Source organism: Dermacentor andersoni, chromosome 1 (assembly GCF_023375885.2).
Source record: "Dermacentor andersoni chromosome 1, qqDerAnde1_hic_scaffold, whole genome shotgun sequence".
Lineage (NCBI taxonomy): Eukaryota > Metazoa > Arthropoda > Arachnida > Ixodida > Ixodidae > Dermacentor > Dermacentor andersoni.
In genome coordinates this window covers 92,487,569-92,503,701 of record NC_092814.1, presented here as the reverse complement: position 1 = coordinate 92,503,701, position 16,133 = coordinate 92,487,569, and the positions used below count along the sequence as shown (strand labels likewise).

The window sequence follows — 16,133 nt, the reverse complement described above, 5'->3', positions numbered from 1 at the left end:
GCTGCTACATGTGTTGTCCAGGATAAGTCCAATGAAAGATAAACGCCGAGATATTTCTACGATGGGGCAGTCGAAACTACGGTATTATTAATCAAATAGTGAAACACTGAGTTAGTGCACTTCTGACTGAACGAGATTAATTTACATTTCGAGGAATTAAGGGACATCTGCCAAGTTACGCACCATCTATAGGTTAGTTCAAGGCCATTTTGGATCATCGAAACATTTAATATTGCGGTAGATGACACAGTCATCAGCGAACAACCTAACTGAGGATGAAAGGTTAGTGGGCAAGTCGATGTATATTAAAAAGAGTAATGGACATAGCACACTGCCTTGGGGGACACCAGACGCAAAGCCACAAAGGTTAGACGAAATGCTGTTGACCACTGTAAATTGTCGACGCAAATACAAGAAGTTACGTACCCAAGACAGCGTTAATGAATCAATACAAAGGGCAGACAATTTGGAAATCAAACAGCAATGAGGTACAGTATCGAACGCCTGAGCTAAATCAAGAAAGAGGGAATCGGTTTGATCGTCAGTGTTCATGTTAAAATGAAGGTCAGTCGTGAATTCAAATACCTGAAAGTCACATGAGTAGCCTTTTCTGAAGCCATGCTGATTAGAGAAAAAAGTTATTTCATTCAAGATGGCTGTAGATATGAGAAGCTATGATATGTTCAAGTAATTTGCAGCATATGCATGTTAGTGAAATGGGTCGATAATTACAGGGTGAGTGCTTGTCACCGGATTTAAATAGGGAAACTACTTTACCAATCTTCCAGTCCTTAGGCAGCTCAACTGATGATAAAGACTGGTTAAAGAGGAAACACAGAAAGCAACTGGAAATGTCAGTAGTATTCTTCAGTATCTTAGAGTTGATATGATCAATGCCAGATGAAATAGAAACTAAGATTCGTGATGAGGTTCGCGATACATTCGGCAGTGATGGTGATTGGAGCCATGAAAGGGAAGGGTTGTTCAGGAACAATCTTCCTGTGTAAAAACAGACGCGAAATATGCATTGAAAGCAATCGCAGAATCTTCATCATAAAGCGGAGTTTGTTTTGCATTGTGTATTGTAATGCGATTAGTGGACTTGCTATAGGGAGAAATTATTTGCCAGAATTTTTTAGGATCACTTCAAATAATTGAGGGCAAGTCCTGTGAATAATATTCCTTCTTGGCTGCGCCTAACGCTCTACAGTAAGCTTGTAAGCACTCCTTGTATTTATTCCAGTAGGACACAGAATTCTTACATTTCACAGTATTGTAGAAACGTTTCTTTTTATTTTGTAATGTTCGAAGTTGTTCGGTAAACCAAGGGTTACTTTTATCGTTGGATATGGGGATTAGCGGCACATACTTCTCGACTAATTCTAATATAAACCTTGTCACAATAATGACGTCATTGCATTAACAACGGTCCCAGTATGGCGATACGACGACTGCTGCGGCCTAGAGGAATGGCCAGAGCAAGCCCTGTTTCAAGCTTCTTGATGCTCATCGCAGCATAAAGTAATGAACAGATGGATGGACGGACAGAGCAAACCATGTTTTGTGCACTCAACTGTTGTTGCAGTGAAGTGAATGCGACGAAAAGTATCACACTACCAGCAAACCAGACTTACAGAATTTCAGAAGTGGGTTTCACCACAAGGCAGCAAGGTGCTCTGCAGAGAAGCTTGACTGCAAAATTTGTACAATTCCTCGAACTAAAATATTTCGAATTTCAATGCTACTGCGCTACCAGCAACTCCAGTGCAACAGCAACACACTGCTGACTATCCCCGCTGTTCTCTACTAAATGCCTTCCTCGGACATGGACTCGACTTTCGGACCAGACATAGGCTAAAACAGAAACAACTTTTTAAAATTAATTGTCTGGTTTTACATTTAGGAGCCAAAATTTGGGTACTGATGCAGGGGACAGCTCTCCATGTTGATTTTGATCACCTGGTGTTCTTTAGCATGCAGCGAAAGATAAGTGCAAAAGCATTTTTGCATTTATGCTCCATAGGAATGCGGCTGCCACAGCTGTGAATCCAACCAGGAGGCTTGTGCTCAGCAGCACAAGATTTATATCACTGAAGCCCCATGGCAAGTGGTCCCAAATACTTTGGCACGCTAAAGATTGTGGCATCTACACCATGGCACACAATCGCACTGAAATAGGAAAACATGTAGCCACTGCCTGAGCCTATTCCTGTGGCAGCTGGTGTTGTGCAGCGCATTTATAAAGCAACTCTGGGAGAGGGCATTGGTGCATTGGGCATTGGGATAGTAAGTGAAGATAGTTTCGTAAATTATGCATTTGGGACACTGAAAATGACAGTATTACCATGCACAGTAATTTGGCAAGCTATGCAGGGCCTGGATAAATGAAAGACGGGTTGTGATGCCATTTTGAAGTTCCTGCACTTTCTGTCCATAATGTCATGAATTTGGACAGCATCTGCTTTAGACTAATCAACATTTTGTAGCTAAGAAAAGATTACATTGAGCTCTAAAAGGATCACTCAACCTAGCGAGTTCCGAGACCTTTCTTAGCACAGAAATAGACAACAAAGAAGAAAATACTTTGAAATATGTAGTGTAACAGTGATGTACCAGTGCTGCTATTTATACACAAAATTCAAAAAGGAAAACATTTGTTTTCACTTTTTATGTGGTAGCAATGAACCCTTTAGCGCCAAATAAGTGAAAATGAAAGTTTTGGAAACATACTTTATGATTCTAAACTGATTTCGTATTGCTCTTTAGTGCTCCTTTCGAATATTGCTTCAATGGCAATAACCATTCTACAGATCACTCATAGGTGCTTGCAGAAATGGGTTTGTCATATCTAGAATGACCACAACGTAAACAAGTTGCTGCCGTTGCTGGCAGAGGTCTAAGATTACCCAGTGTACAAAGCAGACCTTAATGACATTACTTGAAGCAATCAAGGAAGGAGGGTGCGAAGAGTGTTAGAGATGGTGTTGTAGGTGGCGCTCACATTGCACCAGTAAGGGTGGAACTGCAGTTGTTGCTGGTAGACAAAAGATAGGGCGGCTAATGGCAACACAGCAAGCCCGCTGTACGCCAGAATGCCTTGCTAAATGTGCTAACATTGCCATCATGCTGCCAATGAAGGGGAAATGCAGGGGAAATGTGGTATTCCCTTACTTCACCTTTCTGGAACATTTTAAGCAGACAAATGCAGCCAGCTGTACGCAGACGAATGCCATGCATGCCTTGATTTCCCAGCCTACTTCACAGACCACCGCATTCCTTGAACAAATGTATGTCATTACATTACATTCTGTGGTTTTATGTGCCAAAACCACGATCTGATTATCAGGCATGCCATGATGGGGGGCTCCAGGTAAATTCTGAACACCTGGGGTTTTTTAATGTGCACCCAATGCATGGTACACACACATTTTTTCCTTTCGCCTTTCTCCCCCGTCGAAATGCCCCTACTGTGGCCGGGATTCGATCCCGCAATCTCGTGCTTAGCAGTGCAACCCCATAGCCACCAAGCCACCACAGCAGGTTAAATGTTTGTTGAACATGTAAAAATTATTTAAATACACGCATTAACACTTCTCAAAACTCAAAACAAAATTGAATTTTGAAAATATTTTTAAGACTTCCATACTTCTTCAGCCCTAACCAAAGCACCTATTGGCTATCATCTCTTCATGCCCTAGTGTGAGAGTCTGGCAGGTTATTATCACCTAAGACAATAAAATACTTGGAGCACAATCTTGGATGTATTCATCTTTGTTACTACTATAACAGCTCACAACTTTTCATATGTTTACTAGGATTGTCTCACCATAAAATATGTGTTTAGCAATGTGTGTGGTACCTTGCCGATCTTTAAAACATTTTTCTTTGCATAAGTACTTCTGTTTCAGGTCAAAACATTTTTTTACAAGAAAATGCAATGGAAACCACTCTGCAAGTAGACGCAGTATTAAAATTTTATATTTCATCAAAATTATGCCATTTTCCTTTCATTGCAAACATGACACAAATAAATGTGTCAGCCCATTAAATCGATGCATATGCTTCAACTGTAAAACAAGGAAATTTGGAAGTGATCTATGAAATCATTTTTATAGATGTTTTCTTTCTTCAAATTCATTCTATTTATGTTTCGTGCTATGTTAAATCGAAGCAGTAGTTTGCACAAAGCAGATCACTTGGGATGACACTCAAAGGTGTTGACCTTTGCAATCCTGTCAGATAACTACTATTATATTTCATTCCATAAACAATTACCGTGAGGTCACATCATATATTGTTTTAAATAAAATTGATTGCTCTGTGCATACTGCCTCAAGTAATCCACTCAGCTATTACTATCTCCAACTTGCTCCTTTCAACACTGTGGTGAGGTTTCATATAGAAGTAATGATCATGGGACCACTGAACTACTGCAACACCAAGAAACCCTGGGCTTCTTGTGAGCACAAAGCAATTTAAGACTATCCGTACTGTTTTCTGTCACTACATCACAAAAACTAATGAGGATTCATTACCCAGTCCTGAAACTGTAAGCCATCAAGATCTGAGGTATCTGGGTCACTGCGATGACACTTGATAAAATCCTGAAACAAGAAGAGCAAATATAGTTTCACTGTTAAGTACAGGGGGTACACGTAAACCAAATTGTGCAAATAGGCATGAGAAATAGATTTTGAACCTACTTAAAAAAAGTATGACTGCATATTATCGGACTAATTAGGTTGCGATACCACAGTGTGTGCAGAGGCCATGGTTATGTCTTTCTGACATAGCCATGACTTCTGCTTTTCTTTATTGTTTTTCTATGGTAATTGATGTTTTGGGTGAAAAGTCAGTGATCTGACACATTGTGTGTCATTGATTCCCTCTCGCCTACAGCAAGCTAAAATGGTACACAGTGCAGAAAGGGAAGGGGACACTGATGGGGACAAGAGTGTACTGTGCCAAATTGGAGAAGGACACACGGCAGCAGGAGTGCATGGAGAAATGCCGAGTAAGGAGTGAGGGCAACTGGTGTTGGCAAGCGGCAGCAGCAGCAAATGGCACGGCTGTGCCGTCCATCGCTGGCCTCAATTTGGGGCAAGGCAGCAGGTTATGTAATAAAGCCACAAGCTACTCCATGGAATTCAGTAAAACTGGATTTGGACCACTGCAGCAGTGCTCATATCACTATTTAAATGAACCTACAAAGAAAAATTCACGCAGAAACTCCTCTGGGTGTAGTCTAAGTATGTGTAAGCATTGTGCCACTTGTTCATCTTCATGCAGCTCAGTGTCATAATGAATGTTACGAAACTTGATCCAACCAGTATAAATGAAAGCGCTGCGGTGACACGAACTGCTGTGGATGGTGGCACAAGGTGTATCGATGACGCAAGAAAATTACTGCAGGTGGAGGCACCAGGTGCACTGATGACGCTTCGATCATTATAAGCCATTATCACTCTTTAGCACCTTATCCATCCATGTTGAACCATTATGAACCGTGATCGACCGTACTCCGGCTGCGGCTGTATATGGCACAGCCACACGAGCCTCATCTGGGAAGCGATCTGCGATGGGGGCAGAAAGTGCAGCGAGTGCCGATAGCGTAGTGAGCACTGTGTTCTCACCACTTAGTTCAAGATGAAGCGAGAGTCAGCACGAAGGTGAATTTGCTCGCTGATGCGGTCCCTATCTTGAAAGTGACCATCTCACGGGATGTACAGACAGACAGTTTTTCTCATTGGGTTAGCATAAAAATGCTTATGCATTTAGAATGACGGCCAAAGAGACTGCCACTCATAGCACACGGAGAAGCTTAAATTGACAATGACTGATGAGCCAATGCTTATGTTCAGCTGTAAGCAGTGGCGTGGGCGATATCTACGACAAGGGGCGTAGCAAGGGGGGAAAGGTCCCACCGAGCATGCGCCCTCCTACCCTTGAAATTTCTGTGTACCAGAGATACCTGGCATAAAAATATGTGGGACACTTAAGCTACGCTTTTCAGAGTGGAACGCGATAGCATTAAAAGATCCCCGATTGCTTCTCACGCCTCCCGGCCACTGGGGATTACATAACCATATTGTTTACCGGGAAATGCTGGCAGCGAACGCTATGCTCGAAGGTGGGCTTTCTGACAGAAACGCGGCCTCTTGTGTGGGCCGCGATGCGGCGGAGGCGAGTGCCAGCTGGAGGTATAGCAAGGAACCGGGCGCGCCGCTCCGTGGCCCCCCAAGATACTTACGCGCCAGTGTGCGCAAATGGCAGATGCCGTGGCTGGTCTATGAATGGTGCAAACGCTGGAAAAGGGGTTTATTTGAGCTTTCGCGTAACAGAAATGTTTTCTTGTATAGTTAAATTACAATCCGGCACTATCATATCTGTAGGTTGTGTGTAAGTCATACTATACGATCTTTCTGCATATTTTGGCTTGAGAAATTCAATTAGTTCAGTAACTTCCTTGTGCCACATGGAGGGCCTGGGTATAGGTGGTTCGAAAATCTTTTTGCCGAAACAACGTCTGACGCTGGATTTTCTGTGACACGGGGCCCTTAATGCTATCGCGTTAAAATAACATCCAACAAGACTCGCCTGACTTGATGCCCCTTCCCTGGTCAAGTGGATGCGCCCCCACCCCACAAAAAAAGATACCCTAGGCTACGGCACTGCCTGCGAATCGCAGGCAGTGCCGTAGCCTAGGGTATCTAGGCTAGGGTTTGGTGAAATGCACCAAAGGCATCGCAGCCTGCGATGCCTTTGGTGCATTTCACCAAACACCGCGGAGGTGCAAAGAGATCAAGTGCCTTGTGGTACACAATGTGGCAAGACTGCACCAAGGCTCTCACAGCTGCCGCTTTCACTGCACATTCAGCAATGACTAATAAAGGTATTTTCTCTCTCTCTCTCTCTCTCATTTTTTTTTTTTTACAAATTGTCAAGTGCCTTACATATTGCCAAAAAGCCAGGGAACACTCACTTTGGTTCCACTAGATATTTTTTGTAGGAATGTTGATAGCTCAACAGCTTCTGCAACTAGGGCACGGCAAACAGCCTTGTAGTGTAAATCAGCCTGTGTTGGGTTTTGAAGGTGGGAAGCGCACATCTGAAATGAAACACAAAAAAATCAGTGTGAGAAAGAAAAAAAAATATCTTGCATATCATCTAAGGCCAAAGGCTTCCTTTATGAACATACCTCCTTCTCTATACAAAATACCTGAAATATGACTGAGCTTTGAATAATGAATTCTGATTCTAAAAAGAAAATGTTACATATTGGTTCGCATTGTGAGATCACAATCCTCTACATATCCATGTTTTGACTGTCATCAATGACAATGTTGTCAAAATGTCAAATATGAATATAAGCAGTTCATGTGGTGGTGGCAACTGAAAAGCTGTATGACTATGTAGAGTTTTTAAGTGACTGAGTAACTATAGTTTATGTACTCACTTTCAAATAACACTGAAATGGTTAACTACTTCAGTGATTTCCTTACCAGGCCTAAGGAAATTGATCCATTTCATCTAAAGTTAGTTTTTCAACATGCTTCCGAACATTGACTTTGGAATTCTGCAACAAGCAATGTCACAGACTGTATGAATTAATAGGCACCTTTATTTTTGGTCAGATTTTTCAGATTTGGTACAACAGGGAGTCTTGAAAAATAAGACTGACTGGCGGTGTTGTCAAATTTGGCCTCCAAGTGGCCCCCAAGGCAGCTGCCTTTTTCATCCACCGGACAAAATGCCCCTGTACCCACTGCTGCGCTGCCTTTACATGGTGTCTCAAACATTGACACCTGCTCTGGAGTCCATAATATTTGGTGCTTATATTGCAATAATATCAAATGTAATTTGATTTTACCTTGCAGTAGAGGCACTTTTATTCATTAGTGTTCCAAGAGCATTGTGAGAAATGCTTCCCATTACATGGAGTTTACACTCAAACAATAGCATGCAGTTAATTTCAGCCCACTTTACGTGTAAGTAGTGCACAGGTTCTGGGTAGTTGACAGCACATCATAACAGCCAACACTGTGAACACCGAACTTAGACATCGAAAGAGACTATGACAGTGCATTTTAATTTTAAATGGGTGCAGTATAGTACCAGTTTGAATCTGATTACCCTTAAATGGCTCAATCTCAACAGACTACTTTTAACGATGGCAGTTTAGTTTTCAATTGGTAAACATTTTTCACTTAGGAAACAACAATGGTTACAGTTTCCATGACTTGCATAATTCAATTTCTGCTTAAGTGTTGATGACACCATAACATGGAAGCGTGGTGTTCATAAGTGAACGCGCGGAAATAATTGACCAAATCAGCACTTACAGCAATAACAATCTAAGCCACTTGTATTGGTCCCTAGTAGAGTCACAAACTGGAACATGTTAGCGTCTCCTAGTCCGAAATGGGAATTTTGCCAGAAAACGGAAATTTTCTTAATTAGGTTCCAGTTAAACATTTGTGTCCAGGAATTTATACATACTAAATGCCAACGAACGTAATCCAAGGCATACACATACGATGTACAAAGCCACAAGCACAGCACAGCTTGCGGGACTCCAACAATGACAACCATTCCTTTCTTTTCACAAGAATAGCGATGCTGCCGAAAGGGGCAATTTCTATACTCCAGCACAGCTCAACAACACGGAACACGCCGCAGTCATTCCACCGGACTGCACAAGATACGACACGCAGAGACAAACAACGTTAGGGTTTTCTTGTACGCCCGCCTCCCGTCAAAAAGACGAGCACGACGACGCGTTCATGACGATCAGGCCCGGCGGCGGACACAGAGCAATCTTTGTCGGTAGATGGTAAGAGTTCGCAACGGGGCTCACGAGAAACTGACCAAAACGTGCGCGCAGAGGCCTCGCGGTCACGACTCGATAAGAAGGTCCCTGTGTTTCTTAGTCCCGCTGTAAACGAAGCCTCGGCCGGAAGCGGGCGCTCGAGAGCGGTCTCGGAAGACGCGCGCGCGCGAAGCGGTCAAGGGCGAAGTCGTGAGATCATGTGCATCGGTCGGCCCGCGTGCGCGCGTCACACGTGGAACCGAACAAAGGCGCCCCCAGGAAACTGTCTCCGTCAAGAGTGCTTCTGCGTGGCCGTTAACCGCAAGTCCTGGGAAAAAACTTTCCGGTGAAGAAAGGCGCGCGGCGCAAGTGAGGAGCCAACGAACGCACCTCCAGCACCTTAGCGAGCGTCAGGCCCGCCCGGTGCGGGGATTTGCCCGCCCCGCCGTCGCCGCCGCCCGGGTCGTCCTCCCCGGAGTCCTTCTCGATGCCTTCGTCGTGGCAGTCCTCCTCGCCCGAGTCGTCGTCCGAGCTCAGCTCGGCGTCGGAGCTCGCCTCGGGGTCGGCGGACGTCATGCGGTCCAGGAGCATCTCGAAAGGGCGGCTCAGAACGTGCTCTTCGTCCGGTCGGAGCCCATATTCGAGCGCGTGGAACAGTACCAGGCCAAGGCTGCACACGAGCTGCGCGGGCAAACACACGTGCTCGTCAGTTAACAAGGCGCACGCAATACGCACAGCCTGTGAAAGAATGCACACGCTCAGTTCTTCACGACGAGATTAAGTACACTGAGTAAGAGTTCTGCATAATATCTAAATAATTCAGCTGCCTCTACACGCGACCTGGCAGTCGAACAGTGCATCCTTAACATGGCTGTAAGAACACCGCTGTGCTGTTATCAACTTCAGAATGAGTGCATCGGATAACACGAAATTCCGCTTTTGTCGACTTTATTCCACACACAAAAAAACGAGTGTAGGTACCACGCCGTTGACAAGTCTATTAATGAACATATGACAGCAACAGATGCAGTGACGTACCAACTATTTTTCGAGTGGGGGGGAGCATGTCACCTCTCTCTCTCTCTCTCTCTCTCTCTCTCTCTCTCCCTATATATATATATATATATATATATATATATATATATATATATATATATATATATATATATATATATATATATATATATATTGGGAAGTGATCTCCGCAGTAGGTGCCACCTGGGAGGATCGCTCTGCCGCCGCTACTCTGTCCGCATTGACGCCCCACGCCAACAACGGCAGCTGCACAACCCTGCCATATAATTTCCCCTTTGACTTCTGCAGCACAGGTTTGTTTTTCGCATGCTTTACCACAAAGCCCGACACGGGGAACTCCTTCCAAAAGGAGCGGAGGTTAGGTTAGCGGCATCTGCCTAACCTCCCTCCCAACCGGCTCCTTCCGGGTGGGAGGGAGGTTAAGTTTTTGCCGATGACACGTTCTTCTATTTAATATGTTAATGACATGTTGATTTGTTGAAAATATTCATTGGAGGTTATACGGAAGTTCATGTTCACGACTGGGTGGAGAATGCATACTCAGAGCAGGCCCAGGTGGCACGTATACTGTAAAGTTCGCCTCCCTTGCGGATTACCCGACTGACATTGCAATAAAAAAGGCTGAAAAATGCGTCAGTGAAAGTTACCTTTGTCATTGACAGATCTAGTTTTCAATCGTACATTATGAACCATTACAGTCTAGTGTTGCCAACATTTTAGGAAGCGCGTCACTGAAGTGGGACAAAAAGTCACTAAAACTCTCGCTATAACTGTGAAGTGGATTTTAAGAACGTGAGTATTTTGAAATACTCTAATATAAGCTAGTGTGAAGCAAATATTTTACCCACACGTGTCATGTTGGTCTAATGTTCGTACAGCTGAAGAAAAACAGTGAATTTACCAACAGAGTATCGAGGGCTTTATATAGCATTTAAGGCAGAAAGCTGGGATAGTTGGTGGTTATTCGTATAAGGCGACATCGCACTAGTGCGTAAAAAAGGACACGGACAGGAACATAGCTAACACATAGAGACGCTTGCTTCCACTGCAGGCATGACTGACGTGTGTGCGTGCGATCTGCCGCTTGTGCGCGTTCCAGATAGTTACTTCTGCGGTGTCAGTGTGCGCAAGGAAATTGCACTGCACAATAGTGGACATGTGTCCAAATTCACGCCTGTCTGGGACGACATTGTCTCCTTACGCGCCAAGTGTTTGCCGCAGATGAGCATCGACCAGCTTGCCTATACGAAGTGGAGCTCATCGCCAGTACGCCGCTTTCATTATAACGCCCCGGCCTCTAATTGCTTCATTTGTTGGGCGTGAACTAACGCTCTTTATGCACACATTTGCTTAGTTCACATACCGCGTATTTTTATAGCAGGTTGAGGGAGCGCCGTCGCTGAGCATGTGCTGGTGGGCTAGTTGGTTAAGCATGATTACAAAGACGGCGCCGAATAAAACAACACACGAAGAAGGGAGACACGAGACAAGCACGTAGGCGCACTAACAACTGTGTGTTTATTTCTTGATATAGTAATATATAGCTGCTGTCAAGGATCAAAACAACAAGAATAAACAGGGCAGTCATCTGCATCGCACAAGGAAGCCAAGATACAGAATAACTTCTAAGTGTCGCTCTCAAGATACGCCAGTTCCTTTGTCGAAAGAGAAACTGAGGCTTCACTGATACAATCAACACCACGCTTCTTGATCTCAAGCGCTTCCAATATCTCCCTTGTCAGTTGATCATCAGCTCTGTTCAAAACACTGGTTCTATCAAAATCTGGGATGCACTTGTGAGCCTTACAATGCGCACTTATATGACCGGAGAGCTGATTTTCCATCTTATATCGATGCTCATGCAATCTGTCATTCAGACATCTGCCCGTTTGGCCTACATATGTTGAACCACACGACAAGGGAACCGAATAAACTACTTTCTTTCCACATCCGACATGTTTCTGCCCATGTTTTTCTGCGCACACCTGTTTGTTTTCTCGATTTCCTGCGTTCACTTTGGCACACATCAAACCAAGACGTTTCGGAGCGGAAAATATAACCCGAACGCCAGCTCGTTTACTTACTTTTTTTGAGATTGTGAGATACGCCGTGAACATATGGAATGATGGCACACCTGGCACATCGTATCTGTTGCGGAAAAAATGCTCAAACAGCTCAAGCAACCTAGCGTTGTAAACCTGGGTCGAGCAGGCCCTTCTGAAACGAGGTGTGCCATCATTCCATATGTTCACGGCGTATCTCACAATCTCAAAAAAGTAGGTAAACGAGCTGGTGTTCGGGTTATATTTTCCGCTCCGAAACGTCTTGGTTTGATGTGTACCAAAGTGAACGCAGGAAATCGGGAAAACAAACAGGTGTGCGCAAAAAAACATGGGCAGGAACATGTCGGATGTGTAAAGAAAGTAGTTTATTCGGTTCCCTTGTCGTGTGGTTCATCATATGTAGGCCAAACGGGCAGATGTCTGAATGACAGATTGCATGAGCATCGATATAAGATGGAAAACTAGCTCTCCGGTCATATAAGTGCGGATTGTAAGGCTCACAAGTGCATCCCAGATTTTGATAGAACCAGTGTTTTGAACAGAGCTGATGATCAACTGACAAGGGTGATATTGAAAGCGCTTGAGATCAAGAAGCGTGGTGTTGATTGTATCAATGAAGCCTCAGTTTCTCTTTCGACAAAGGAACTGGCGTATCTTGAGAGCGACACTTAGAAGTTATTCTGTATCTTGGCTTCCTTGTGCGATGCAGATGACTGCCCTGTTTATTCTTGTTGTTTTGATCCTTGACAGCAGCTATATATTACTATGTCAAGAAATAAAACACACAGTTGTTAGTGCGCCTACGTGCTTGTCTCGTGTCTCCCTTCGTGTGTTTTATTCGGCGCCGTCTTTGTAATCGCACCGTCGCGTCTGCGAATGCATGGTTCGTACATGCACGGTCACGTGAGAGGCCAGCGACGGTAAAGCTTGCAAAGCAGCACGATGAGCTAGAGACAAATAGCACATATAGGACTCCGGCAATAATTAAGGATTGTTTTTATGCTTACGCCTTACCAATGTCTGCACAGCATGGATATGACATGTTGCATCGTTAAACAAGGAGAGCGTTTCGATGATTTCACGTGAGCACGCGAGTGAGATATTGGAAGACGCCATAGGTGAAAATTTGCCTCCCTGGTCAGTCAAGAGCATATGGCTTTTATATTTTATGTTATTTTGTAAAAACGGTGTCACCACCATTTTTAGTAGTATATCACTCTCACACCCAAATGCAGAATTAAACCGCATGTTGTATCGCCTGTTGTAGTGCCCCGAGTCTGAATAGCCAATGCAGTGTTTCTTAAATATAGTTAAAAGAGTATGTTGACACAATATTAATAGTTTGAAAATAAGTACAAAGCATGACATTAAATAATCCTTGTAAACCACGCGCTACGTTGACATCATCTTCAAAGCAGAGACAACTACAGTGAACCAACATGAACATATATTGATCCAGTTCATGCAAAAGAAGAAAAAGAGAACAAGCACTCGCTAGCACCACTAGCAAGAAAAGAACACAAAAAAAGAAACATGAAGGTTTCAAAATTGACCCCAACGCATGACACAGCTGGGATAAAGTGAATCTGCATTATTTGCAGACATCAGGCGCGGTATTCTGTAAGAGTCCACCTAGTGGACTGTCCATTTCGGCCGCTGCTGATTGGCTAGGGCCACTCGTCTCCTCCTCGCTCGTACCGCTTACATCAAATCAGCAGCGGCCGAAATGGGCAGTCAACTAGGTGGACTACCCTACACCCTACATCCCCCACTCCAGTGCAGGGTAGCAAACCGGAAACTCACCTCTGGTTAACCTCCCTGCTTCTCTCTCTCTCTCTCTCTCTCTCTCTCTCTCTCTCTCTCCACAGCTTCGCTCCGCATTCTCTGGCTTTTTCGCATGTTTTCTTTTTTCAAAGGGGGGCATCCCGTCTCATCAGTAACAAAACCCTCATGTTTATAGTATCTTCTGGACTGTAGACGAGGCTACCAATCGCAAATTTTAATTATCAGAAGTAAAACAGCGACAAGGTTTTTGACGCAATGCAGAAACCAGATTAGTAATACAAGCTTTGTTTTCGGTTTTGCGGGACCTGTCATGGTTGCTTAGTTTGTTGGGCTGCTAAGCACGAGGTCGCGGGCCCCAATCCCTGCCACGGCGGCCGCATTTCGACGGGGGAGGGAAATGCGAAAACACCCGTGTACTTAGATCTATGTGCACGTTAAAGAACTCCAGGTGGTCCAAACTTCCGGAATCCCCGGACACTACGGCGTGCCTCATAATCAGATCGTGGTTTTAGCACGTAAACCCCATAATTTAATTTTTTTTTTTTTGGGGGGGGGGGGACGTTTTGCGCTGGTTAACACTCCTTGATTTACATCTTGTATACTTACATAAATACCCAAGACTGCATGGACGCGGGAACTGCCGTCGTCGTCGCTAGCACAATTTGTAGTGTGGCGCGCGCGTAATGCAGAGGTTGTGGATTCGGCTCTCACCGTCGGCAAGTTGAGTTTTCCTCCATTTCCCATTAGCTTCTCATTTTTGCACTTCAATTAGAAACTACAAATAATTTATTCTATGATTTCCGTTTCTTCATTAGCTGTTGTTTTCATATGGTTTTGACTAAGAAATACGTCCGAGCGTTCTTACAAAACCGGGCCCCTCGGTTCCCCTTCTTTTTGTCCAATACCTGACAATCGGCTATATTGTGCTTATGGCCTACGAATTAGTCTTTCTTGCAGCCTAGTCTTGTCGGAGTTCTCTTACATCTCTTACGTTACAACCAGCGATGTTCTTTTCTTGTAAAAGGCTCTGTATTCTGTCTATAGGGCACACGAATACCTCCTTAGCGTTTTATTTTCCTTTTACATAATTTCTGATATTTTTTCAACAATTTATTATGCATTTTTGAAAAATTGGTCAGTTTGAAATGCCTGTCATTCTTGGAAAGCTTGTTTGCCACCAGGCTTAAAGGTGTCAAGCGGCTATTCGCGCAGTTCTTCTCATGACTGTTGTGATCGTGTGTTTAAAACGATCTTAATTGTACGTGATAGTTCACTGTCTATTCAGTGCAAGCGCGTTCCTACCTATACTGCAACAAATATTGCTGCTGTAAATTTGTGCGTCTGCGTTTGTCTATTCGATATTCGATACTTACTATTCGTATTCAATTCGTATTTGAAAAAGTCGACATTCGATCGCCTACCTCTAATATTTACCTACTGGATTATGACACCTTAAAATTTCCATTATCTTCAGACTGGAAGGTTACAAGTACAGCACGATTCAAAAGAACACAAGCAACGTAGTTTTCCTAGCGTAAAAAATATATTTATCAGCACATTATCCCTAAATTTTTTGCGCTTATCGACATTCGTGGCATGCAGAACTGAATTCTGTGGAACGCGCCTGGCCGCATGTTGTTAACATGGAGATGGCAATTACGCGAGCTTTGCACAAGTTAGATACCATATTTTCGCCCTTGATCTAGCTGAAAGCCGCCGTGAAGTACTGATTGGTCCGAAAGGCGTGAGAAACGGAAGCGATTAGTTCAGTCGCGCGTGAACGAGCTAAGCCGTTCCGATAGTTACGCTTTTACGCAGTCGATATGTCTTATTCATCTGCTGTGTTCTAAATCTGAACAGAAAATTTATTCCACTTGGTGTTGGTGAATTAGTTATCTGACACGCCCGCGAAGCGTCTGCCAATCGAATGGATTTAGCAACACCGCTGAACCCGCAGCGTTTAAACGCTGCGGGTTCACATAGGTTTTGTAATATTCAATTATATGTACACATTCAATAGGTTTTGTAAATAACAAATAAACTTCAATTTTGTGGCCACAATGTCACTGTGACCACTGTGCTTTGAAGCACTATCACAATGTGAAGGCTACCAATGTGAAGGCATCCGTTGGTTCATCATGGCCACGGAGCCTATGCATCGTACAGCGAGTTTCGGCCACTTGCATGTGGCTTTCGAATATCAAAGCGCGTTCTTGAAGGCCATTTTCCAAGCAATCTTTCTAACTTATAAGTCGTTAAAATATCGCCAACTGTTCCTTCAAGTCACTAAAAAAAAGTCACTGATTGCTGAATAGCAAATCTTGCCGTAAGCAGACAAAAAGTCACTAAATCTAGCGTCAAAATCGCTAAAATGGCAACACTGATAAAATACCGGTAAATTATAAAAGCAAATTTGATTTTGTGTTTTCAAAGATGGTTAG

The 16,133-nt window shown here is 43.8% G+C and overlaps 1 protein-coding gene across 1 annotated transcript in view; it reads right to left on the bottom strand.

Moving 5' to 3' along the window:
• spir (spire type actin nucleation factor) overlaps nucleotides 1-16,133 on the bottom strand; it is a 226,912-nt gene that overhangs the window by 97,611 nt on the left and 113,168 nt on the right. The window contains exons 3-5 of the mRNA XM_050191843.3: nucleotides 9,200-9,490; nucleotides 6,983-7,108; nucleotides 4,536-4,604 (exon numbers count right to left, since the gene is read on the bottom strand). Coding sequence (XP_050047800.1) covers nucleotides 4,536-4,604; nucleotides 6,983-7,108; nucleotides 9,200-9,490 — 486 coding nt within the window. The remainder of the gene's footprint in view (nucleotides 1-4,535; nucleotides 4,605-6,982; nucleotides 7,109-9,199; nucleotides 9,491-16,133) is intronic.